Here is a 26,431-nt window from a genome sequence, read left to right on the forward strand (position 1 = left end):
GAAACAACATTTTACAGATATGAAATTAAATGCCAAAGAATCAAAAAATTTGCAATCTGATATGATTGAGCAGACAGTATCCGTAAAACAAATTTTGTCTCTTTTGCAAAAACACAATATACTTTTTGTCTTGAAACTAATAACAGATATACATGATCAAGATCATAATGACATTCAAGATTTAGTGAAGGAGGTATCTTTGAATCAATCTATGAGTTTTCAAGCATATTGTTGCATAATAAGCGTCTTAAAAGCTATTTTCTTATGTGAATTTTATAACGTGGAATATAAACAAATTACTAAATACTTCTCTGACATGGTGTCATACTTATCCTCTTTGTTTCCTCTGTCATCAAGAATAGAGACAATGGAAAATATATTTTCCTTATTATTTTTACGTTATGAAGATTTCAACGTTACAAATGCTAGTTCCAAAGATGATTGCAATATTCGTAAATCGATAGAATACGAGAAGTCAGGCTTCATAGCTAATAAATACGCTGTAAGAGACATGCTATATTATTTATGGAAGAGTACTTTGATTACAACAGAAGAAATTGATAAACTACAAGTACTCGGATCGCATAAAGAAATGCAACAACTTCGCGAAAATGTATCCATCTTTACATCAACATTGATAGATACTCGTTGGAGATTGAAATTTCATATGGGATTTTATTTTTTTGAAAATGTTGGTACACCACAAGATGAGTCTGATAATCCCTGTGGTGTAAATAAATTAGAATCTGTATTCTCTCCAACACCAAGTTTTCCACATCGCATTACAGGGGACACATTTTTTTATAAAGGAGACAGTACCTCCGATGAAATTAAAGTTAAATCTGACAGTAGTTCGGAATCTGGTTTATTAAGCAGAAATAAACGCAGAAAATGTTCACGAATTACTGCAGAAAAGACAGATCATTTAACAACGAAAGATAAATTGTCCTTGATAAATTTAATGTTAGCCTCGAAAGAAAGTTTGATTGTGCATTGTTTATGGAAAGGCAATTTTCAGAAAGCGCAAGAGGTAGTTGAGGTAATGTTGTTTTATACAAATAATGCATCATATCGAATAACTTATCTTATAATATTACACATCGATCGGTTAACTTGATACTTGACTATTCACATTTGAGTGGGATTAACTTTGATAATTCAGGTCTGCGGCTATAATTTTATACAGAATGTCCAGTAATGACCGGATTATTTCTCGTGAGTAGGTAAAGTGGACTAAATTAATAGCGAATTCGATTGGACGCACTCAGTGTACACTGGTGCATTAAGTTATTGATGCATTAAAGCCGTCGCACATAAATTGACGCAAAGATATATGTTTATTATAAACATCAAAACCGATCAAATCGTGAACTACTCAATATACTTTATTATACTGTTAGGTAAAAAATATGTATTTTATAATTCGAAATATTTGCATTTCATTTTTACATTCAAATTAAATCATTGTATAACGGCTTTAACACCTAATGCGTCCAATTGAATTCGCTATAAGTCAGAAAATCCTGTACCATTTTGTAATTTTCGTAACAGTTAACAAAAAGTTTCTGAAAGATTACCGAATGAGTATATATCCGTCCGAACTTGGGCGGTCATACCTCACTTTTGCATTTTGCGGTGAGGTATGACCGAGCTGATACACTCTCATTCGAAGATCTTTAGAAATTAATTTCTTGTTAACTATTACGGAAGGTACAAAATGGTACAGGATTTTTCAACTCAGTTTAGTCTTCGCCCTGCTCACGAGAGGTGATGTGGTTAAATGTATCAAGTTAACTATAAAATTACATTAGTAAAAAACATGTAAATTGTTGTCAAATGAAGTGATGAGGTGCATGTTCAAATGGTAGTTACACATTGTGTAAAATTACCAGACACCCTATCAGGATTGAGAAAATTACTTTTTAGATTACTTTATATGTCTTTGTTATAGAAATCGAATACAAAAAGTAATTCAAAATTGGAGCAAATGATAGAATATAATATAAAAAATAAAATACGCGAACATATTGTACTCAATTTCTATAATATTAAGTCGGAAGAAAAGTTCTGTGGTATTTTTTAGCTCAAAAATGTATATACAATATCTTCGTTGAAAAATAGTCAAAATTTAAATTAAAAAAAAAAAGGGTTTTAATTAAAGCTTGAAATCTCTACTTTCGAATGGTTATTATATTTTTTTAATTTATATAAGTTTTGTAATTTTTACATCTAGAAAACTACGAGCTGAAAAGAATGAAAAATTTCTTTGCACTTTGTAGGTCTGTAACGTGCCCAAAAAAATTTGAGCAAGTTTTCGACTATCTATTGTGAAAGCTTGAAGCTTTCCCTAATTGAAAGCTTAAAGTTTTTCCTACAAAATCGTTTTTTTTTTTAATGTTCCTACGATTTTTTGTTCTTGAGTTACTCGCGGATTAAGTAAAAAAGAGCATTCTGACTTTGATTGTTCATAACGCCATTAAAAATCATTGTACTGTAATAAAAAAAAACAGATTCTTGAAGGTGAAACGAAATATGAGCAAAGTTTCAGTTTTAAGAATCTGATTTTTTAATTGCAATATGATGATTTTTAATCGAATTATGAACAATTAAAATCAGAATGCTCTTTTATTTAATCCGCATATAACTTGGTAACAAAAAGTCGTAAGAACATTTTTTAAAAACGAACTTTAAGAAAAATTTTAAGCTTTCACGTCAGATAGTCGAAAATTTTTCGCAACGAATATATTCTGTAATATATAATTTTGAGCTAACGAAATACCGCAGAACTTTTCCTCCGACTCAATACAATGTAACTTATAAGTAATTTGTAAAGTAATTTTCCCAACCTTACATTCTATATAGTAACTTATCATTTTATTTCTGGATACATAATTTTACAATGTATGATTACTATTTGAATATGTACCTCATCACTCCATTTGATAACAATTTACGTGTTTTTTTACTAATCTAATTTTATAATTGACACATTTAATTATTGTTTTGTAAGATTGTAGTGAAGAGGACTTTTAAAACAGAATGTCGAATTTACATTTTTTTTTATTTATATCTTTAAATAACAAATTTTATGTACACATTCATCTAATATTACTCGTATTTGCATTTTTATTGTATTTGATTGACTAATTTTTTGTTTTCTATACAAAAATTAGATTCAAGTTAAACAAATGTTTTAATAGTTTTTATGTTGCACAAACAAGTCACATCAAATTATCAACATAATCATGATGTAAGATTGAGTATAATTATAATTAACGAATATTAGCACATTCATCGTTTAGAAATATAAATGTATTTTTTACTCGTACATCTAGGAAAATGTTTCTATTTCTGAATCAAAAAGTGCTGATAAACATATAAATCAACGGATATCTGAATTGGATGTCTTAAATTAAATGTGATTAGCAAATAGCGAATGTATTAATATTCATATATTTCTTATTGCAGCTTCGAAAGTCTCATATGTGTTGTATTCATATTCAGTAGCTTCGTATTTAACAGACTCTTTCTCCTTTTTCAAATCCTTCACGAAAATGCCAGGTGGATTCATTGCGTAATATCGTTTGATGAATATAATCCTTTTTCGTGGAAAACAAAATTTACAACGGAAACAGCAGCAACACCATCCTAAAATATAGTATAATTTTCACATATACGATAATATAATATTTCCATATAATAATTTTTCCAAGAAAAGATACAAGACTGATGAAATTACCTCTTTGACACCAACAAGGAATTGCCAAAAAAATATAAATTAATAACCAAACTCGAAGAACCAACCATGTCCTCGAAAGAATCATCTTTGCGCTCATCATGTCTTTCGTGCGCTGATAAGTATCGTATGAAAGGCATTCTATTGCTTTGATTCCAATTTGGCTCAGTTCTTCTTTCGTACAATTCTTCGATCGTTTTAAATCTATTAATCTTTTTAATGCTCCTTTTGGCATATCCTTCGATTCTTCTTTCTGACTATAATTCAGTACTTTTCCTTGCTTTATGTCATATTCTAGCTGCTGTTCGTATTCCATTTTAAATCTGTTGTATTCATTATATGAATCTTCATAAGAATTTTCTTTATCTGCAACTGTAGATCTTCTTTCCGAGATTAAAAACTGACCCAGAGTAATTTTGATTTCTTCACTTGCAGTTTCTTGGTTATCTTCGTACATGTTATATTGTGTCTCTTGCGTTATCATGAAATATTTCGTTGTTTCTGTCTCACTAGTTGTAATATTCCTATCTCTTACAACTTGGAAAAAATCCATCTCTTCATTTATTATTCCATAATGGTTTGTTATCTCTTCGCGTTTTACTCTAACGGTTTTTACACTTTTGTCTATTTATTTGCCAATAAAAGAATATTTATTTCTTCTCTCTTCATTTATTAATATAGATATAATACGATGTGATTAGTCATACGTATTAATTAGTACCTGTGGCAACGTTTGTTGTGTCTTTTCTATAATTCTGTAATCTCCCCAAATTCCGTACATTTCTGTTGTTCTTATTAGAATTAATAAATATGATTAATTATAAACATTATATTCTTAGAATCAATGAATATGATTAATTGTTTGTGTTAATTGATATTATAACATCGGTGGTCTACTTCATGGTTTTGGAGAAATACATTATACACTCAAAGAAAAAGCAGTGCAGTAAAAAATAGGAAAAAATTAAGAAACTTGAATGTTCATAACCCATTTAATAATTACAATACAGAAAAACGAAGATAGAGGTTGAAGAATGTATTTTGACAAACTTTTGATACTGATTGAGGCTCTTGAGTAGTTACCACAGCTATATTGAATCGTGACGTTAAAAGCGAGAAATGACACGTTAATTTTTGTTACGTATTGTTTGTAAAGAAAGACAATTATCCATCATTAGAAAATTAATTATCTCACTTAATCGGTATTAAAAATTTACCAAAATACAGACTTCAAGTTTCATTTTTGTCTTTTAAGCGTCTCTGTAATAGTTATGTACTGTATTGCAAGCGTTGAAATTAAAAATTTTTTTCCTATTTACTACCTTTTTTTAGTAAGTATAGATTTAATAATGAAAAACGTTTGAAAACTTTTGCTTTTTTCAATAAAATATTTACCTTATCTAAATCATGCTTAAAACCAGCAATAAATGGTTTATTTTCTTGTTCCAAATTGAATATTTCTTTCATACGTGGTTGCAGCAGAAATATATCTGAATACTGTTTTTTACTTTCGGCGTTACGCTCATTGTAATATTTTACATGAGAATGTAATGGTTCGTATTTGCTTTCGTCTTTTACCAGAGATTTCAAATCCACAAGATCCACTGGTTGTATCATTTCATTTTCATTCTCTTCGTCGTAATTTGCATCATCCAATGCAATTTCAAAGACTTTGGTATCCCGTACATCAATCTATACTGAATAACTATTACAAGTTTGATCAAGATATTATGATTTGAATTAGAGATTACAAATAGAGTTTATTTTAAGTATTTAACTGCATGTAAAATTGTTTGTAAGATATGAATCTGAATTATTAACAATAATATAGCCACTTTGCGATTTAGCATTTTAAGCTTTTTCTAACATCATTTAGAAATGTATTCTATTCCCTAGATGTTCCATATGGAAACCACACAATTGGATGATGAGATTCGATTTTCAGAAGCACTACACACATTTAAGCAGAATCTATATAAACACATTTGTACTTTAGATACAATAGATTCCTCTAAAGAAAGTTCAAAAACTTCTACATTAGAGGTAAATATATTCTACGATTTGTATGATAAATCTTAGTGTAATATAAGAGAGAGTAAGATGTGTTACAATACGTTTACAGAATATAAAATTTGCTGCACAGGAAGGTGTACAGTCCTCTAAGTACATCAACCAACTTGAAACATTTTTAGCATCTCAACAAGTACATTTATTAATGTTAGATACAAATATTTGCCGTAGCAACGAAATATTAACTCTTATCGCACTGGATCTAAGTTTGACTATGGGCCAAACATATCAGATCTCGAGTAATCTATGTGATGTAGCGATGAAGTATCTAAAACTCTGTGAAACGTTTGACAGCACAGGGCATGCGAGTTTCTTTTCAAAAATTTATCAATTGTTTTATGAAAATAAAGATAATGTGTCTATGAACGTTATACTGTGTGACGCCAGAATTCCGTTATATGTAAAGGAATGGAGAGAAAACGATGCCATTTGGAACGAATTTGAGAATAATTATCACATGTTGTACGACCTTAAAAGAATAGAGATTATGGAGACACAATCTTACAACAATAACTATAGTTCAGGATTAAAAACGATAGAAAAAATATCTGATATTTTTAATAGCAAGAAATATCTTCACAACATTTACTTGTATCTACAGCTTATATCTACTATTATCCCAGGTATTAATAAACTCGTTCATTTATTTATCTTATTTCATCCTTTTTTGCACAAAATTTATTTTTGAACATATTTTACTGACAATAAGAATCTCATTTTTAGACCGTATGTGTGAGAACACAATCGATAAATTAGAAGCCTATACCGGTCGAAGCTAGATCTTTAATGCTTTAAATAATTTTAATGTGAATTATATATATATATGTTATAACTAGCATATATATCATATATCATATATATCATTTGTAGTCCTTCAAACTGCGCGCCGAATTTGCTTTTCCGGACTTATAAACGCAATTAAACTACTGGGATAATACGAATTAAATTAATTGACAATTTTAATGCACGGCATCATATTAGCAAGATGTTAATGTACTGAAAAACTGTAAATAAATTTATTGCGAAAAATATTACCTCGGCCGAGAGTCGAACCCGGATCTCTTGTATTCCGTACGAGCGTCCTGTTCCGTATTATTCCAGTAGTTTAATTGCGTTTATAAGTCCGGAAAAGCAAATTCGGCGCGCAGTTTGAAGGACTACAAATATGATATATATACTAGTTATAGCATATATATAATTCACATTAAAATTATTTAAAGCATTAAAAGATCTAGCTTCAACCGGTATAGGCTTCTAGTTTATCGATATTTTACTGAATCTTAGTATATGAAAGTTTTTGAGTCGAAATTTAAAAAATCAAATCTGAATATATATGACGGTCAAATTAAAAAAAAATTGTCTTATACGCAATTGGAATTTTATTATATATGTAAGAGTTTTTTTAGACTTCTGATTTCAAATTTGCAATCATAATTTAAGTTGACGTTTTAATACGTTAAATCTAATGTCGATAGAATTTTTATTCTTTTTTTAATGAAAAAACCTTATATTTAGCATAATCTAAAATTAATAACAAAGATGGCGAATTTCTAATTCTACCTTTAATTTTTAAGATTAAAAATTTTTGTTTTTAATATTTTTAATTATCAATTTTTTAACTATTTTATTAATTTTTTGGTAAAAGTTGACAAAAGGGGACCCAGCCCCAATGACCTTGACTTTGACATATGTTGTCAAGATCATAATCCTGAATGACCTCCAATAAGTTTTAGTCATCGCTCGTTATTCGTTAAAAAATTAACAGTCAAAGCTACTATTTCCCTGCTTTATATGAAGAGTCAAATAATTTTAGACAGGAAAACAGGTATGAGGTGGACGAATTCAAGAAAAACAACTTTCCTCGTGAAGCGACTTTCCATGCGACCCCACTTGATCCCCACTTGTCAAGGAGCACGCGACTTTCCATGCGAAAATGGAGTGGACCTCGCTCGTGGGGTGAAAGTCGCTTCGCGTGTAAAGCTTAGAACTTTAGACGGGGAGCACAGACTCTTGCATAACATGTAATGCATTAGAAAATGTACCAAACAAAGTTCCTATGAAATGAAGAACTCTGATTGATTGAATTTCTTATGCTTTACGTGTATGCTTTATACGTTATGCAAGAGTCTGTGCTCCTCGCTTTATTTGCGTGGAAAGTCGCTTGCCCCTTGGGAGGGAGGGGGGGGTGGGGTGAAACTCGTTCTGCTTGGAAAGTCGCATTTCCTTCATCGGTTCATCTCATACCTCACTCCCTGTCTAAAGTTATCTGACTTTTTATGTAAAACAGGGAAATAATTACTAACTTTGACTGTTAATCGTCATTGGGGTTGGGTCTCCTTTTGTCAACTTTTATCAATTTTTAAACTATTTTTATTTAAAAGTATTTAAATAAAATTAGATTAGAAGCACAATAGAGGTATTTTTATCATTAATTATTTGTATAAGATATTTTTTTTATATCTTCAACAGTTTTTGAGATATAAAAAAATATCAAAAACTACTTTATATATGAGGATGATTTCATCCCTTAATATTGTTTCTTGGTCATAATAATTTCTAAATAAAATTCACTATTTATTACATATGTGTAGAACAAGGTCACCAATACTGACATACCACTTTGCTTTTAGACAATATTTCTTAAACAAAAGCTAAAAATAAAATTAATCAAATAAGAGAAATCCTATATTTGCTCAAAGTGGATCTTCCCTATAAGCGTAAAATATTTCTAGAATGTTATATGTTTATTATTAAAAAATTAAAATATTATATTATTTCGAGGATATTATATGAATATTATACGAATTTTATTTTCGCATTTGTATTATAGAATTCGTTTTTAGCCGATTTTATATACTACACAAAAACTAAAGGTTTTTTTTAAATAGAAATAAGCCACAAATATATGAATTATGAGTTTTTACTTCTTTAATTATCTAAACAGATTATGTTTTTATTAGTATATTAATAAAGTGCAATAGAGAGAGTTAATTTTTTTTGCGAAATAAGAGGTTGTCTCTTTAGGAGACCTATGTCAGCGACTTTCTTCTAAAATTTCATTAAAATCAGTATTTTTGAGATTCTGGGTGTGATCCACTTCACGCTGCAAATGCTTTGAAGCATTCTTTGATTGATCAATTCGTAAAATTCTTTCTTCTGATTGGTCAACGAAGTATTTGCAGCGTTAAGTAGATCCTCTGTTATTAGTTGTCGTTTTGGTCGTCATATTGAATCTGTTGTTTTAAATTATAAAATTTTAAATGCAGAGTTGAAATCAGAGGCCTTTTCAAAATATTAATATAAAGATTTTCAGGATATATTTACTATCTACATGAATTTTTTTAGCATAAATTTTTTGTATAAAAAGCGCTAATTTTGACTGGCATGTTATTATTAATACAAAATAATTACATATTTATATTATTCATGCATAAATATAAGAATATGAAGATATCAAAACAAATTGTGTTAAAATATAGAAAAATTGTAAAAAGATAGGTGCTTTATATATGAGACACTATACAGCAAGGAATTAAACTAATTAGATATATACTAATTTATTGTTTTGTTTTTAGACGACACTAATATACAAACAATATCTGATTTATTAAAGACTCCATTACATCATTATTTTGGATATCAGATATTCGACTTGAATACGGAACCAGATAAGCTCGAAAAGGTCGCTTCTAATTTGCAAGTGAACTTAATATACAGCATCCTTGTAAACGCATATCCGAATATTTCTTGTTATGATAAAAAAAAGTGCAGTAGTATCAAAGATTCCGAATACATTATACTGAATAAAAATCAAGGAGAATCGGTAGGAAATTAATCGTGCTAACTGATACATAATATACACAATGTTCCATAAAGACCGTAACAACGTTTAAGAGTAGATTCCTGAGATTATTTTAAAACGAAAATTTTAATATGAAAATATCGAAGCTATATAGTTTTTCAATTATAAGCATTTAAAGTTAGCGAATTATACTGTCTAAAATTTCGCTTTCAAGTGTAATACAACACAAAATGCTAAAAGCAAAAGTTAATTTTTTGTTAATATCGATATAAAAATTATGTATGTGAAGAGAGAGCAATTATTGATATTTATTAACAAATTATTATAGTCTCGATATTTGGACATTAGAGTCTTTGTTTCAAAATATAATGTCAGGAATCTCCCCTTAAGCGTTGTTACGGTCTTTACACTCTGTATACATATAATAAACAATATGTAATATAGTGTAATACGGAATATTTTTACAGGGTGTAAAAAATGTAATAAAAAGACCAAATCAATATGTTTCGGAAATATTGGCAGAGCTTCTACAGATTTTGCACAATGTAAGTTCAGGACGATCTCATCTGGATAATTCGTACTTGAGAAGTATTTCTGATCATACAGATATACGAATGATTCTAAACAAAACATCGAATCTTGCCAGTCTCGATCTCGGCGAATTGTCTGTAGGAGATGAAACATTGACATTTTTTTTGAATGTTTGGAACGTTATGTTCCTTCATGCGAGTTTAGATGTATGGTCCAACAACCCGCCTCTCGAAAGTTTGAGGCATATGATTTCATTGACGTCGATCGGTTATATGATTGGTGATTTGGGCCTAGTGACACTCGCTGCTCTTCGATCGAAATTACTGGGTAAGCTCGCAAATGATATTAAATTCTTCACGCGAGTGGAAGAGCTCAACGAATTGGCGTGGCAGGATTTAGAGCTTGTGCAAAATCCAAGGATTATCTTCGCCATGGCTAATGAATTTTACGGCACGCCTGAAATTCGTGTAAGCTAACGATTAATTAAGAATCAATTAATTACACTGTTCAATAAAAATTTAATTTTTGACATAAAAATGAAGTTTCACGTAGTTTTTGGGTATTGAATACAATCCCGTTTGAATATGATCCAAATTACTCTATCACGTCAATTTTGAAAAATTTGCGATTACAGTTATGAAAAAGGAGTATTTTAGAGTATTTTGGCATATTATATCTATATTATAATACTAAGTAACGTGTTGGAGAAATTTTATTATAATCAGAATTAATATGTCAGGATTTTCAACCCTTTAAAGGAATTTATCATGCCGATAATGATTAAAAAGATATTTATCAACAAATTTTATTACAGCAAAGTTGTGACTTGTATAGGCTTTTAAAAGAATTTCTCTCTGTATGGTTTAATTATGTTATTCAAACTTAAAAATTATATAGGTTGTTGAATACTAATCTGATATCAGTTTGATAATTCAATTTAAATTATATGAAAAAGAAATTTAATTATTCGAAAAATTCGAACATTCTTAAATTTTGATATTTTGATTAAATTTTGAATTTTATCAGTTATCAAATTAGTATTCGACCTGAAAAATTCTCAAGTTTGAATAATATTAAAAAATATTTTAATTAAAAAATATTTTTTACACCTTTCATATTTTTAACGATTTAAACCTTATTCTAATAATCGCTTTAAAAAAATGAATGCAGTGCATGGAACATCAGTAATGTCACGTGATACTTATTTTTCTTTTTAAATGTATATTTATCAAAAGTCTAATCTAATGCTTTGAAAATATGCTCGTAAAGTTTTAAGTGTACATTTGAGTAGCACGCATGTTCGCTAGCCATTTGTTTTATTTAGCAAATAATCACTTATTATCATAGTTATAAGTTTATAAGACTAGTAACACATGATTGGTAATAAACTATTTTTTGTCACTTAACTACTTTTTTAAAAGTTATTTTAAAATGTGTTACGATTGTTCTCTTAGTCACTATTACAATAGATCCCGGAGGTAGAGACATAAATGATAAAGTCTTCTAAAAGAAAGCATGTTTAACTATTTAAAAATTTTTTTTAACTTTTGATATTAAATGATAACTATAGAAATAACAACCTATCTTCTAAAGAAAAAATATGAATGATTTAGATATTAGAGGCTTTAGAAGTAAAATCGTCACTTTTTTTTTATCTCCTCTGTGTTTTTTTTTTTTACCAATTCATCTTATTACTTTATGCATAAATGTAATGAGGTACAGTTACCAAAAATTTAATAATTTACGAAATATTTTTTTTTCATATCAAAATGTACCAATGTTTCAAAGAATATGTCTCTAAACAGTGTTGTCTTAAATTCACACAAAAAATTTATATTTAAGCATGAAGATCTGATTGTGAAACATTTTGATCGTCTAATAATCTTAAATTTTAGCTAAATTTCGGTTATTATATATGTAAATGACACAGAATCTGTATAAAAATTAGAAAGGTTCTTCCTCAAAATTGTGGCGTGATAGAGCACTTTAGTATACGGAATCGTATCCAGCATCTAAATAACTATTATCTTCGCTCATTTTTTTGTTAAACTGTTATTTGTCGTGGTAAATGGATGAATGTGTGTTTAACATTATAGGTGTATGAAGCACAGACGTTAAACGATGCGTTAAATGACGCGACTAGTAATTATATTGCGTATTATTCATTGGTGTCATCACCTGATGAGTCTATAGATGGACCAAAACAAAAAATCAGCTTACCTAATCTTGTGAGGCAGTATCAAAACACATTTTCACGAGATACTGATGGTGAGATAAACGCTAACAGGAATTTGCCTCCAATAGCTGATTTCGAAAAATTAAACGAAAATATAAATCTGGAATACATGACGTCTAATTATACATACGAAGTGATACTAAAATATTTCGAATATAATATATCTAACGTCACAACCACAAATCTTATACAGACATCACTTTGGCAGACTCGTATACTAAGAACTAGTTTATTGCAATATCTGGAAAGACATTGTTGGCTCCTCTCTTATCTTGTACAAAGAATGCATAACGAAAATCCAACTATTTTGGAGAGCAATTATGATAATATAAAATGTATAGCATGTCTTGAGAATCTTGTGAATTCTCCGTGGGTGAACAAGCTAAAACTCTTATTTAACAATAATCAAATTCTCGCCGCTATTCATGATAGCGTACCTGAGCACGAGTTATGGCATTATTTTGAACTTAGGAAAGATCATAATTGGCAGGATTCTTTGGAAATGTTAAACGCTCTAACTGACATTATTATAAAATACAGTGCAGAGTTACAGCGCTTCAAGGATTTGATTTTAAGTCACATGCTCTCCAATTTAGGTGTTCTATCTGTCACAAGTATGCTACAGTATCTGTATCAAATCAAAGATATACATATATTGACGCAAACAATATTACATAACGTTAACAAGTGGCCTATGATTTTATGTGAGCACGCATTATGTCACGCATTGCAGCACGAGTACAGTCACAAATTGCCAATGCACTGCAAACATCGGATGAATGATATCTTGTGTCGAATAACGATCTTCCATAAAATGATTCCGTACTGTATGAACAAATCAAACATTACGTGGTACGATATTGTATATTGTACGGAGAAGATCGATCCATTTGAGATCATTAAATCCCTGATCGACGCAGATCAATTCGAGTTATGTTTGGAGTGGCTGGAATGTCAAGCGTTTTCTCTGGAGATGCAAACCTCCGTGAGTCAAGACTTTTTAATGGGCCTTTTAAAAAATGAGCAGCAAGGTTTCAAGCAAGCTTTAAAGGTAAACAAGAATTTATTTATAAAGATCATAATTATATAACCAGCTTTGAAAATACTTATCATTGATTCGATAATATTTTAGTTTCTTCAAGCATTACCGTTGAGTCAGCCAATGAAAATATGTAAAGGGGTGCTTAAAAAATTAGAATCTATCAGTGCTTTACAATTTATTGCCAACTATTTGTTAGACTACTGCAAAATAGCAGAGCGACCGAAGTATCGGAAAACTTTGATAGGACTACAAATTCTAAAGCTATTGGAAGATAAAGACAGATCGTTATACATCCACTTGATAAAAGAGCCATTATTGATGTTGGAACAATTATTAATGAATTGTAAATTTGAAAACATTCAAAACATTTTAAACTCGTTGCACGAGAATTTACAACATCCCGACATAGGCATCAGCAATTTTTATAAAGTTATAAAATTTTATGCCAAAAAGTCGTTAGATTTTCGTGTATCGCTTCGACGTGACGGTACTAAAAATAAAACAAAAAATATGTCACAACCTAATCTTGAGGCAGAAGATAATGAATTTGTTATGCCTGTCAATGTACCTACTAAGGAAGAATGGGTCCCGAATGATAGGGTAACTCGAAAACATTCAAAACTATGTTTTAATCAATATATATTGTATTACACACACGCACACACACGATACACATATGCAGGGTCCTCAAAAAGTTAGGAAACGATCAAATATCTCGAAAATGAAGCATTTTTGAGAAGAAAGTTTTAGACAAAAATTGTAGGGTTTAAAATAATGTATTTACTGATCAGTTTGATTATCTCGGGTGGCGTCGCCAAGGTCAGGTTGATTTTTTTAAATAGAACACCCTATTTTTTATTCCAGAATATAATAGCCGGCGTCAAGAGCTTTTCAAAACATTGTAATAAAGTTATTTTTCATTAAATACATTTTGAATTATAAGGCTTGAAAGTTACAGTATCGCCAGCATTATCATTACGCAAAGAGACCGATGGCTAAAACTTCTTGAATGTTGTTTAGGATCATGTCCTGGATAACATTTGTTAAGATCAAAGTCATTGGAGATTGTTTCTCTTATTTTCATTTTTGCACTGGTATTTAATTTTTACGTAAAAATGAATTTTAGTCGTCGGTCAAACACCTTAGATAATACTAATAATCGCGGTATTGTAACTTTCAAGCCTTATAGCTCGAAAAGTACTTAATAAATAGAACTTTAGTGTATATATAGCGTTTTGAAAAGCTTTTGATCATCGGCTATTACATTCTGGAATAAAAAATAGGGTGTTCTATTCAAAAAAATCAACGTGATCTTGACCTGATCTTATCGACGCCATCCGAGGTCAAACTGATTAGATCAGTAAATACATCATTTTAAACCCTACAATTTTTGTCTGAAACATTTTTCTCAAAAATGCTTCGTTTTCAAGATATTTGACCGTTTCCGGACTTTTTGAAAACCCTGTATATACAGGGTATATTTGAAATAACGTACACTAATTATACAGTGCTATTTCTAATAAAAAACTGAGTCGCAAAGTCCTCTACCATTTTGCAATTTTTGTAATAGTTAACAAGATATTAATTACTAAAAATCGCTGAATATTGGTTTTCAATAATTTTGTACTCAAATACTATCAACTTTATAAAAACTGCAAAAATTGTTAATTTTCTTCTCATAAAGTTATGAGAATTTTTTCAGAATTTTTTAATACCGTATTTTCTCATGTTGGTAAAAATAAGAAAATGTAGTATTAAAAAGTTGATAAAAAATTCTAAAAAAATTCTTAGAGTTCTATGAGAAAAAAATTAATGATTTTTATCTCTTGCAGTTTTTTTAGATAAAGTTGATAGTCTAAAATTGATAGTATTTGAGTAAAAAATGATTGAAAACCAATATTCAGCAATTTTTAGTAATTAATATCTTGTTAACTATTGCGAAAATTGCAAAATGGTAGAAGACTTTTTGACTCAGTTTTTTATTTTAGGAATAGTATTGTATGATTAGTGTACGTTATTTCAGATACACCCCGTGTATATATATATATAGAGTGGCCCATGTAAAGTGTTACAAGCTATTATCTTTGAAAGTGTGTGTCAAATGACTAATATGTTCTGATAAAAAGTTTTATGACTTTGAGGAGAGCATAATGGATGGTACCATTTGTTTGACCTTGGGTAGCGTTATCAAAGTGAGAGCAAGGCTACTTTGAATTTTTTAAATGGAACTCCCATTTTTTATTTCATTTTCTTGTAGCTTACCTCGAGAGCTTTTCAAAACATTATAATAAAATATTTTTTCATTAAGTATTTTTCGAGTTATAAGGCTCGAAAGTTACAATACAGTTGGCATTAGCATTACGCAAGTTGTCCGACCGATGGTTAAAACCTCTTAAATGTTGTTCAGGATCATGTCCTGGATAATATTTGTCAAGATCAAGGCCATTGGAGATTATTCCTCTTATTTTCATTTTTGCACTAAAAATTCATTTTTACGTAAAAATGAAAATAAGAGATACAACCTCCAATGGCCTTGATCTTGACAAATATTATCCAGGACATGATCCTGAACAATATTTAAGAGGTTTTAACCATCGGTCGGACAACTTGCGTAATGCTAATGCCAACTGTATTGTAACTTTCAAGTCTTATAACTCGAAAAGTACTTAATGAAAATGAACTTAATTATAGTGTTTTGGAAAGCTCTCAAGGCTACAAGAATATGTAATAAAAAATGGGGGGTTCCATTTAAAAAATTCAAAGTGGCCTTGCTCTCACTTTGACATTCAAAGTCAAACAAATGGTACCATCTTATGCTCTCCTCAAAGTCATAAAACTTTTGTCTGAACATATTAGTCATCACACACTTTCAGAGATAATAGCTTGTAACACTTTACATGGGCCACCCTATATACACAGTGGTGTGCAAAAGTTTCTGGCCAGTGACATTTTGTACTCTATAAAAAAAGCCTGATAAAATTTTAGTCATTGTCGGATGTTAGTACAAGATTTCGTTACCACGTCTTGTACTAACACTCGATAATAATTAAAATTTTATCAAGCTTTTTTTATGAATTAGAGTACAAAATATTATTGACCGGAAACTTTTGCACGCCACTCTGTGTGTGTGGTGCGTGCGTGTGCGTGCATGTATGTCTATACACAGAGTGTTTCAAACCACCTGTACCACTCATTTAAAATTGAAGTAAATGGTTTTTGTAAATGATTCCGAAAATTTTAATAAGTAAATCGGGTACATACTATCGAATGATGATATTTTCAACTTCCGGTTCCGACCGGAAATGGGTTATTCAAACCGGAAGTCGATTTTTAAGTACAACATAGTATTTTTTATTGCAGATTCGGATTCTACACGAAAAAATATAAAACTTATCTGAAACATTTTTTTTCAAAAGTGCCTTTGTTAACCATGAAATAATTTTGAAATTTGATAAAAAAATCGATTTCTGGTCAAGATAACTCATTACCGGTCGAAACCAGAAGTTGAAAATATCACCATCCGATAGCGTGTATCTAATTTACTTATTAAAATTTTGGGGATTTTTTATAAAAACCGTTTATCTCGGTTTTAAATGGGTGGTATGATATATGTATATTATAGTATATATTATAAAAAAATATATAGTAATTATGCAGTTTAGGGGAGCCCCCAATAATCTTGACCTTGACATATGTTGTCAAGGTCATGACCCTGCGTGATCTTGAGTAAGTTTTAGCCGTTGGACGTTATTTATTAAAAAGTTATATACAAAAAAAGTTCAAGAAATAATGTCTCATTTCTGCTATATAAAACCAAAATTTTTTACTTTAAAATGAATTTCCTGCTTTAAAAATATTGTTTTCTTATATAATTTTTGTTCTTAAAGCGGAAAATGTTTTTTCGGCTTTATTCTGCACTCTATAACGAGCATACACTGTATAACAGCCACCTTCTTCAATAAGGAAAGAAAATAAAATGTAAGCAATATTAATTTATAAAGAAATTTAATTAGCATGAAACGGATACATGGAACTCATAATGTCAAAAAAAGCATGAATTCGATCATTATAAGTAACGACTTTTCACGCGATGACTTTAGTAAAAGTTTCATTTTAAATGAAGAGTTGTTGCAAAATCATAAATTTTCTGCTTTAGAACAAAGATTATATAAGAAAATAATGTTTTTAAAGCAGGAAATTCATTTTAAAGCAGAACATTTTGGTTTTATATAGCATAAATGAGACATTATTTCTTAATAATCTAAACTTTTTTTGTTTATAACTTTTTAACGAGTAACGTCCGACGGCTAAAACTTTCTCAAGATCACTCAGGGCGATGACCTTGACAATATATGTCAAGGTCAAAGTCATTGGGGAGGTGCTCCCCTAAACTGCATAATTACCAAATATATAGTAAATTATTAACAAATTTACATAATGAAATCTGATATTTAACAGGCTAGAGAGTGCAGTTGCTGCAAGGCTGTGATATTTTCAATGTTTAACAGACGACATCACTGTCGGCGATGTGGCCGTGTTATTTGTGCTATGTGTTCTCAGCATCGCATGCAAGTTGCTGGTTATCCCAGTTCCATGTTGGTACGCGTATGCGATGATTGCAAACATCAAACGATATTACAGATGCGTGCGGCGCAAAGTGCTCCATCGACATCCAGTAATGAGCTGTTTGATAACTGGCGATTAACAAAAGACGAAAAGCATAATCGCACCATAAGAGACGAGTTCTCATTTGAATACGCGCCAAATATTTCGCTGTGTCTTGCTATTCTTAACTTATACTGCGATTCTAAAATATATACCAGGTAATAAGTATAGTGAGAAATATATAAGAAATATAATAAAATAAATTATAATTTAATTTATAAGAAATAAATAAAATAATTTCTTTATATAGTTTCTTGTTAGACCGTTGCGATGAAATGAAGCGATTACTCCAACCCGTTAGTGGCGATAGGATAAATCCCGAAATCGATCATGCGGTAATCATCAAGATGATACGTTCTCTGCTAACTGCGGCTAAAATGAAATGCGCGAAATTTGGATTTAATACTGGCCTCGCGCACTGCGATCGATTCTTATCGCAGGTGGATCTAATTGCAACTCTAGTCCAATCCGATTGTGTGACTCTTATACCGATGGACGACCTCGACGAGCACACGTTGAGGAAATTGCGCGATCTCCTCACTGAGAAGGAACGTTGGACGTTGGCGTTGGACGTCAGCACGAAGGCAGGATTGGACACACAAGGCGTGTGGGCCGCATGGGGAAAAGCTTGCTTGAAGGTGGGACATTTAGAACAGACGAAAGAAAAGTTTCAACATTGCCTTGATAAAATTACACACGAGGATCTTGACGATTGGGTCATGCTGTTTTATCCCAAGGAGCCGATCGAAAGTCCCAAGAAAGAGTTAACGGTAACGATGACACAGTCCGCGCAGAAGGGGAACGAAATATCGGATGAGGAAAAACAAGCGTGCAAAGCCGGTTACTTGAGAAGAAACGAATATTTTAAGTGCCGGCCGCTAAAAGATCCACCGTTGCTGACGGAGATCCTACAAATATTAGATACCTTAAGCATTCATCGATCCCGAACACAGCATCCAAGTCCGCAGTCCAAATCTGATACGGCGCAAGAAATCCTACAAACGCTCAATAGTCTGAAAGCTGTTAGCCAAAATCAATTTAACGTTAAATATGTAATACCCGCTAGTCAAACGGTTTATTATCAAGAAAGTTTGTATTATCTATTGGCATACGGAAGTTACACCTCTATTTTACAGTTCTTCTTAAGGCACAAAGAGTTTGATAAGTGCCTTGTATATATCTTAGACAATGACATAGAATGTGATCTATTTCTTAACGGAGTTTATTTGTACTGTTTGAAAAACGGCCACGTCGAGAAACTTCACAATGCGATGAGGGCGAAAGATCCTACTTTAGTTACTTGGAAGAAATACTTAATATTCGTCTGTCATTTCATGGAAAGAAAACAATATTGGCATATTTTATATCAGATACAGCTCTTTATGAGAGATTATGTACGAGCATCGATGACGTGCATCCGTTTTTATACCAATGAAGCGAACACTTATTCAGATTTGCACAACAGGGCGCATCTGTTACAAGACGCTCAAAAGCACTTAGAGTTGGAATTGCAGACGGAAAGCTTAACTAAAAGAAGAAAAAATATAAACTCTGATCACAGCGGCCAAAATACTTTAGTGATGGAGCCCTCGGAGATAGACAGACATATAAACACTATATGCAGACAGACGGAAATTGTGAAGTTTCTAGCAAACTGTGAAAAAGAGGAAAGACCTTCAACTGAATTTTTAAATCTTTTTCCAGATATTGACAGCGATAATTTTCAGAAACTTCAGATACCTACATTATTTGGTAACCAACAACAGAAGATACATCTAGCTGTTTTAGCTATATTGTGCGGCCGCGATATTGAAGAAGGATTCGGCATAGCTTTCAGGATAATGCAAGGTTGGTAGCAATCAGTGATATGGACCGAATGAAATATGTACAAAATGTAAACTCGTAATAATATGTGTTATAGATGAACTAATGTTTTGTCATGTGTAACACTTTTACAGATTATAATCTTCCACAACAGAAGGTGTATTCTTTAGCTGGCCATGTGTTAGCTTTAAAAAATAATGTAGCTGCAATCGAGCAGTTGATCAAGTGTTGCCGTAGCTCTGGAGCACCTAATGCCCACATTATTTCGGATCATGTTTTATCACACTGTGTGAAATTATTGTTGACTCATTCATACCCTGAACAGATTCCAACACTCAAGAATCATATAGATATTTTAATCAGACTGATAATCGACACAGAACTGAGAGTGAGATTCATTTCAATTATATCAGTATACAGGATTCAGCTAAATTTTATGATCTGTTTTGGCTTTGATTTTTGTTCCTTTGACATGAGGCCAGTTATATTTGAGATATGGACTTATGATAGAATAGATTTTATCTGATAAAGTTTCCAAGTCATTTGAACCATGTTCTCTAAAAATCATTAAGAGATGATGAAAGGGCGCTAGATGACTGTGGATTGTTCCACCAAACTTTTGAGAGTTGTTAAAGCTCTTATCATGCTTTTACTATAGATTTAAAAAGTATTTACGAATTGAGGAGATTGGCAGAATAAAGGCACAATTTTACTTAGGCCCTTTTTCCGGAGATTAGCGCAAATAAACAAGAAATTGATGTTGCTTACATTAGTTAAATATGAACGTGTTTCGATTGTCCTGTGATGGTGAAAATGATATAATCTATGGAAAAAGGGCATAAATGATTTAAAATCATTAATAAGATTTTTACCAAAGGACTGAACGAAAACGGTACGACAATAATGTGTTTTTATTACAACATATTTATGTTAAAAAATCTTACGAAAATTAATCAGATAATGATTGAACATTATTTCAATTTATTTTGTAGAAGTAAAAAGTAAAATGTATTTTATATTCATTTTATATTTCTTCTAGAAGAATGTGAAAATAAACATTTCTGCAGTTCTCATAGTCTTTTCTTTTTGTCGATTCTTACAATATTATGAGCAATATTCGGAAAAAGGGACTAAGTGCATTTTTAAAATTGCAAATAATTTTTAAATATTAATCATAATATGTAGAGAAATATTATAACATATAACTTCTCAAAGACATTACTCGTATATAAATATACATTTAGTACTGTTCCCATTTATGGTATAATAAAAAAGTAACAAGTTATTTTAATTTTTATCAAAATCAAAATTTGGTAATTAGACCTTTATTCCGCCCATCCCCTCAATTTGAAAGGATCCCGCACAAATCATATGGAAAAGTGCTTTCGGTCGAATTGGCTGAATTTTTGATATGTTGTAGTTCTCGTCATTCTGAACAAATGTTTCTAATAAACACAACTTGATCCTATGGCTAGTTTTAGAGATATAAGCTGTCAAAGTGTCCTCTGTCGAAAATGCGATGTGCACTACATACGCATCATTATCGACTCCTTAGGGCTCTGTTTCCAATATATATGAGTGAAATAGTTAATGATAGTAATTGCAATAAATATATATACAATAATTATTATAATATGTATAATAATTATTATAAATATAATTACAATTATAATTACGTTACGATCATAATTATAATTATAATTATTATATTTTTCTAAAATCACATTGTATCAATTTAAAAGCTCATAGTATGACTCCGAAAGGTAAAATGTTGAAACCATATTTTTCTGCTCTCAGCATTATCCATGTTGATCTTGGGTAACGCTGAGAGCAGGAAAATATGGTAACCATGATAGTGTATTCACAATAATACACTGAAAGAAAAAATTGGTTGAATATGGCATAGCATTTTTAATTGGTTGCAGTAGCCAATTAAAAATGCTATGCTATATTTTATCATCATTTGCTGCAGCAGCTAATCACTTCTTTCAGTGTACTTAGCACTTCATCTTTTATTATTTTTGGTACATTCAACATATTTTAATTAATCGACTGAATTCTTATGAGAGATTGACAAAAGTGAATAAACTGAAAAGCATTATTGTCGACTTCAATCATACGCATGTGCACATACACACGCACGAACGCACGGGATCATATAACCTGCCACGTGCACGTCGTTAATCCTAAGTAATTCTGAGAGAAAAATATATGATTTCAACATTTTACCTTCCGGAGTCATACTATGAGCCTTCAGATTGATACAGTGTGATTTTGGAAAAATATATAATTATAATTATATATATATAATTATGATCATCATAACGTAATTATAATTGTAATTATATTTATAATAATTATTATATATATTATAATAATTATTGTATATATATATTTATTGTAATTACTATCATTATAATTATTTAATTCATATATATTGGAAACAAAGCTCTAAAGAGTCGATAATGATGCGTATGTAGTGCACATCGCATTTTCGGCAGAGGACACTTTGACCGCTTATATCTCTGAAACTAGCCATAGAATCAGTATTACTGACTAAATCATATAATTTTTGTATAACAAATACTTTTTCTCCTTCACAGATTCGAAAATCTTTTTCCAGGATTAAAGTATACGCATTAATACGTGTTTGTGAGATGGAGTTAATGCCGAGAACGACTAAAAATTTTGAAATTGATATTTTTTACCATTTTGTAACATGGCGTCTCAAGCTGTCAAGTCGTGACATTTGTTTGATACAAAAGTTTTATAACCTGTACTTACGAAAAAGTAATCCACAAACGTAGTTTGCACAAACAAATAACGTCGAGTTCTTAGAATTAGTCTTAGACGCTTTATCGCGATGAATTTGTTATAAGAAAATTGACACGAATGTGCGACTGAATAGCTGCGTTCAGCAAAGAAAGCTGCTTTGCAACTGTTGTAAAATTCTTCAATATGATTGATTCTTGCTTTTGATTCCTTATAGATCTAAATGTATAAACCAATCATATTGAAGAATTTTACAACAGTTGCAAAGCTGCTTTCTCTGCTGGACGCAGCCATTGTATCATAGGTTGCGTGAGATAAAGGCTACGTTTACACTGTGCATTTAGGCCGCGGCCTATACAATAGATGTCTTTGTTTATTCTGTATATTAAACAAAGACACCTATCGTATAGGTCGCGGACTAAGCGCACGGTGTAAACGTAGCCATTAGTGTGGTAATATATAAAGAAATGTCCGTGCGCTGAAAAAACAGCGACATCTAGTGACTTTGTCGGAGTCGGAGCTTCGCTTTAGGGTCCCCTTACATTTGTTTAGAATGACGAGAACTACAACATATCAAAAACTCAGTCAATTCGACTGAAAGCACTTTTCCATATGATTTGTGCTGAGTCCTTTTGTACTTTTTAGTAAATTTTCGTTTTGCAGTGTGAGAATCAGAAATCTTAGGATGAAATACGTTGATTGATCAATGTCCGAAATTTTTTGGTGGTCAATAAAATTTTAGTTTTTGTAAAATTACATCGATTTTTGTTTGACCTCGAGATAATTTTCGGTTAGTACAATCATGACCCCAGGGCACCTATCATGAAACAAATCGGAATGGATTCCGATTGGAATTATTAAATTATTCTCTAGATTATTGTGTTTTCTAGGGAAAACGGAAATAATTCCGATCGGAATTCCATGATAGGTACCCTGTGACCTTTTTATCATTTTAAATTTAAAAAATGAATTTTTGTTTGATTTTTAGGTGATCTAGAACCGTTATCACATAAGATTTGACGCCATAATAAGTCCACATCTCAGATGTAACTCTCTCTCAAGTCAAAAGTTGCGCTAAAATAAATCATAAAATTTAGTTAAATCACTTTAATTATCAGTATGTGAGCACATATAAATATACATAAACTTTGTAACACTTTTTAAAAATATGAAGAGATTTCTAATATACTCTTTATATATTTTGCAATTATTCTTTTCCAGATAAATGCATACATTGAAAATAAACAATTAAAAGCTGCATATCTGCTTGCAGTGAAGTATTCTAGAGCACAAGATATAAGGAGGATCTTAAAAGAATCAGATAGACTTGGTCAAAATGCAATTAAAGCGATATGCTTAAAATGGCTACAACAAAAACCGAAAAAATAAGCATTCGGATCTATTCCGACAAAAAATTGAAAATAAAACAGGTATGTAATAATAGTACAAGATCTACCGCGAGTTTATGCACCTATCGCGTATACAGATAAAATGCAAAAAAAAATCGAAGTTCGTGTTGAGGGCAATACTAAACCACAATGTAAAAAAAAGTGGTCAGGAATATCATTAATTACGATATTTTTTATTTAAAAATAAAAAAAAATGACCCATCGCGTATGTTCATAAAAGGGCTACCGTTGGAAATGGGAGGATCTGTAGATTACGAAAATGGTAGCGCACAGTGCGATAGCACACATCCACTCACATCTGCCGGTGCCTAGTAACTTTTCACTGCTTTACTAATGAAAATATTTTATTTTAAATTGGCCAATTAGCAATGTGCTCTATAGGAACCCTCCGTAACTTAATATATCTCAATGATCTTATAATTATACATTATAATTTTATATTTTATACATAATATACATAATATTCAATTATATTCCAGAATATACATGTTAAGATAAAAAAGTTAAGATAAAAAATACAAAAAAAATGTTTCCCCATGAATTCAGGAAATGATATGGTGCTTCCAAACGGTCATCCCCATTCTAAGCTGTACCCCATCTAGCGTTGCATGACCTCTGCGATCGTATGGAAACTGCTACTTTGATGATCCACGAATTCTGAACATTAATAAATGTATAACTATGACATATCTAGTCAATAGGTACCATTCCAATACTATTATAGCAATATTACAATGTTCCAATAATATTATATTGTATAAGTATCGAAATAATTCTAATTTTTATATACAATTATAAATAAAAAGCTATGTGTTTTACATAGCTTTTTTTTAACAATTTTAATATTAAACAACGTTACATATAAAATCACTCTAAATAAAAAATCGAAAATTATATGTCTATTTCTTATGATTATTTTATTTATTCATGTCTATGTCTTATGACCTAATGAAAAATTTTTCATACGTTTTCATGTATAATTATATGTATTATTATATGTATATACAAAAGTTAAACAATTTTTTCAGTACCTTCTGCTTTTTCTTCTACTTTGTTGTTCTCTTCTTTCTCTGCTTCGTCTGTAAAAATTTCTTTTGGTTCAATGATATGCATAAATAAATTTTGTTTTTCAACCATGATTTGATCTCTTCTCTTGACAGGAATTGGGAGTATGTTGTATTGATCTCATTACAATTTGTATTCCAATTTGTGTTGTCCAGGGTTAGATCGGAACTAGTTAAAAAAATCAAATATTAACGTAAACAGTTGATAACTTGTAATTTAATTTAGTTCATTCGAAATAGTCTCGGTAGTCTAAAGGCTTAGGACGCTCGCACGGAATGCAAGAGATCCGGGTTCGACTCCCGGCCGAGGCATTATTTTTCGCAATAAGTTTATTACAGTTTTTAAGTTGGGAATTTTGGGGGGATTATTAATATTTCAGATTTGATTGCGTTGAAAGTCCGACAACCATATCGGCACGCAATTATAATTTCTGAAATTAATTCATTTAAAAAATGAATTTAAAATAGTTCAACATCTTAACGTTCAGACCGTTATTGGCGTTTCTTAGTTTAAAGTAATGTATTTAACATAAGCGGTCTTCCAATCTTATTATTGAAATAAATTAACTTTTAACTTGTCAAATAGACATTTTAAACGTATTAATTTTTTAACTTTTTGGTGAAACGTTTTTTTTTTTGCTGGTTTAGCCGAAAATGAAAGATGATTCTGTCGACTTGAACCATGGTCGACCGCGGCGTTTTGTCCTGGTTCCCACTACTGGACTCATCAGTAAGGCGATGTAGTAGAAGAATTTTAGATCGAGATCCCATTTAAAGGGAATTCGTATGACTGTGGTGCTCACGAGAATCCGCGCGAGTCCTCGCTAGACCTCTGGTGGCGAGTCGCCATAACTTAATAACCAGTTGTTAAGCTATTTGTTTAAATGTATAGTTAATTTTATAACTTTAACTTTTATACTTAAAAGGAAAATAACTTACTCAACTGTGGTATCTTCAATATCAATCAATATTGTACAATTATTATTTTCTGTGACATTTTTTCCTTGGGAAATTGCGTGTTCTGATTACTTCCCGAGAACAAACCATTTTAAACGTTATAATTCCACGGGCGTTGGATTGTCGTATGCTCCACTCATTAATCTCATATATAAAAAGAAATTTTCAAGTACATCTTGATTTAGTCTTCTTGTTAGTAAATATTCGACATTAAAAAAAAACATCTCGGACGAGTACTTTTCTTTGATGTACATACAGAAACATTTGAGATTTTTTTTAGTTTTGATATTTTGGCATATGTAACATTTAATAAAATTAGATAT

General features: G+C 30.7%; 2 protein-coding genes across 6 annotated transcripts; one reads left to right on the forward strand and one right to left on the reverse strand.

Moving 5' to 3' along the window:
- On the forward strand, positions 1-24,805 carry Sptz (zinc finger FYVE-type containing 26 spastizin). Of its 2 annotated transcripts, none has more exons than XM_018450571.1 (12): positions 1-1,039; positions 5,633-5,779; positions 5,880-6,429; positions 9,382-9,629; positions 10,076-10,606; positions 12,236-13,426; positions 13,508-14,017; positions 17,876-18,240; positions 18,333-19,930; positions 20,041-20,294; positions 23,900-24,108; positions 24,634-24,805. In XM_018450571.1, the coding sequence occupies exons 1-11, from the start codon at positions 20-22 to the stop codon at positions 24,065-24,067; spliced, it is 6,582 nt and encodes a 2,193-aa protein (XP_018306073.1). In that variant the 5' UTR covers positions 1-19; the 3' UTR covers positions 24,068-24,108; positions 24,634-24,805. The 2 variants fall into 2 exon arrangements, with proteins under 2 accessions (XP_018306073.1, XP_018306072.1); XM_018450570.1 differs by having other exon boundaries at positions 5,859-6,429; positions 24,634-24,804.
- On the reverse strand, positions 3,351-5,890 carry LOC108724276 (uncharacterized). 4 transcript variants are annotated; one of them, XM_018450580.1, is made up of 5 exons: positions 5,851-5,890; positions 5,132-5,433; positions 4,458-4,527; positions 3,740-4,360; positions 3,351-3,648 (listed from the first exon to the last, which is right to left on the reverse strand). In XM_018450580.1, exons 2-5 carry the CDS (start codon positions 5,351-5,353, stop codon positions 3,449-3,451), a joined length of 1,113 nt encoding a protein of 370 aa, XP_018306082.1. In that variant the 5' UTR covers positions 5,354-5,433; positions 5,851-5,890; the 3' UTR covers positions 3,351-3,448. The 4 variants fall into 4 exon arrangements, with proteins under 4 accessions (XP_018306082.1, XP_018306080.1, XP_018306081.1 ...); XM_018450578.1 differs by lacking the exon at positions 5,851-5,890 and adding an exon at positions 5,515-5,642 and having other exon boundaries at positions 5,132-5,428; XM_018450579.1 differs by lacking the exon at positions 5,851-5,890 and adding an exon at positions 5,515-5,593 and having other exon boundaries at positions 5,132-5,441.
- Positions 24,806-26,431: the final 1,626 nt, after the last annotated feature.

This window comes from Mycetomoellerius zeteki, unplaced genomic scaffold (assembly GCF_001594055.1).
Source record: "Mycetomoellerius zeteki isolate Tzet28-1 unplaced genomic scaffold, Tzet1.0 scaffold287, whole genome shotgun sequence".
Lineage (NCBI taxonomy): Eukaryota > Metazoa > Arthropoda > Insecta > Hymenoptera > Formicidae > Mycetomoellerius > Mycetomoellerius zeteki.

Coding starts and splice junctions, on each gene's coding strand:
- Sptz (XM_018450570.1), top strand. CDS start 20: ATGAAATTAAATGCCAAAGAATCAAAAAATTTGCAATCTGATATGATT. Junction 5,780..5,858: donor CAAAAACTTCTACATTAGAG/GTAAATATATTC, acceptor ATACGTTTACAG/AATATAAAATTTGCTGCACA. Junction 20,295..23,899: donor TAATCGACACAGAACTGAGA/GTGAGATTCATT, acceptor ATTCTTTTCCAG/ATAAATGCATACATTGAAAA.
- LOC108724276 (XM_018450578.1), bottom strand. CDS start 5,586: ATGCTAAATCGCAAAGTGGCTATATTATTGTTAATAATTCAGATTCAT. Junction 4,528..5,131: donor TTAAGCATGATTTAGATAAG/GTAAATATTTTA, acceptor AATTCTAATAAG/AACAACAGAAATGTACGGAA. Junction 4,361..4,457: donor CACAACAAACGTTGCCACAG/GTACTAATTAAT, acceptor GCAAATAAATAG/ACAAAAGTGTAAAAACCGTT.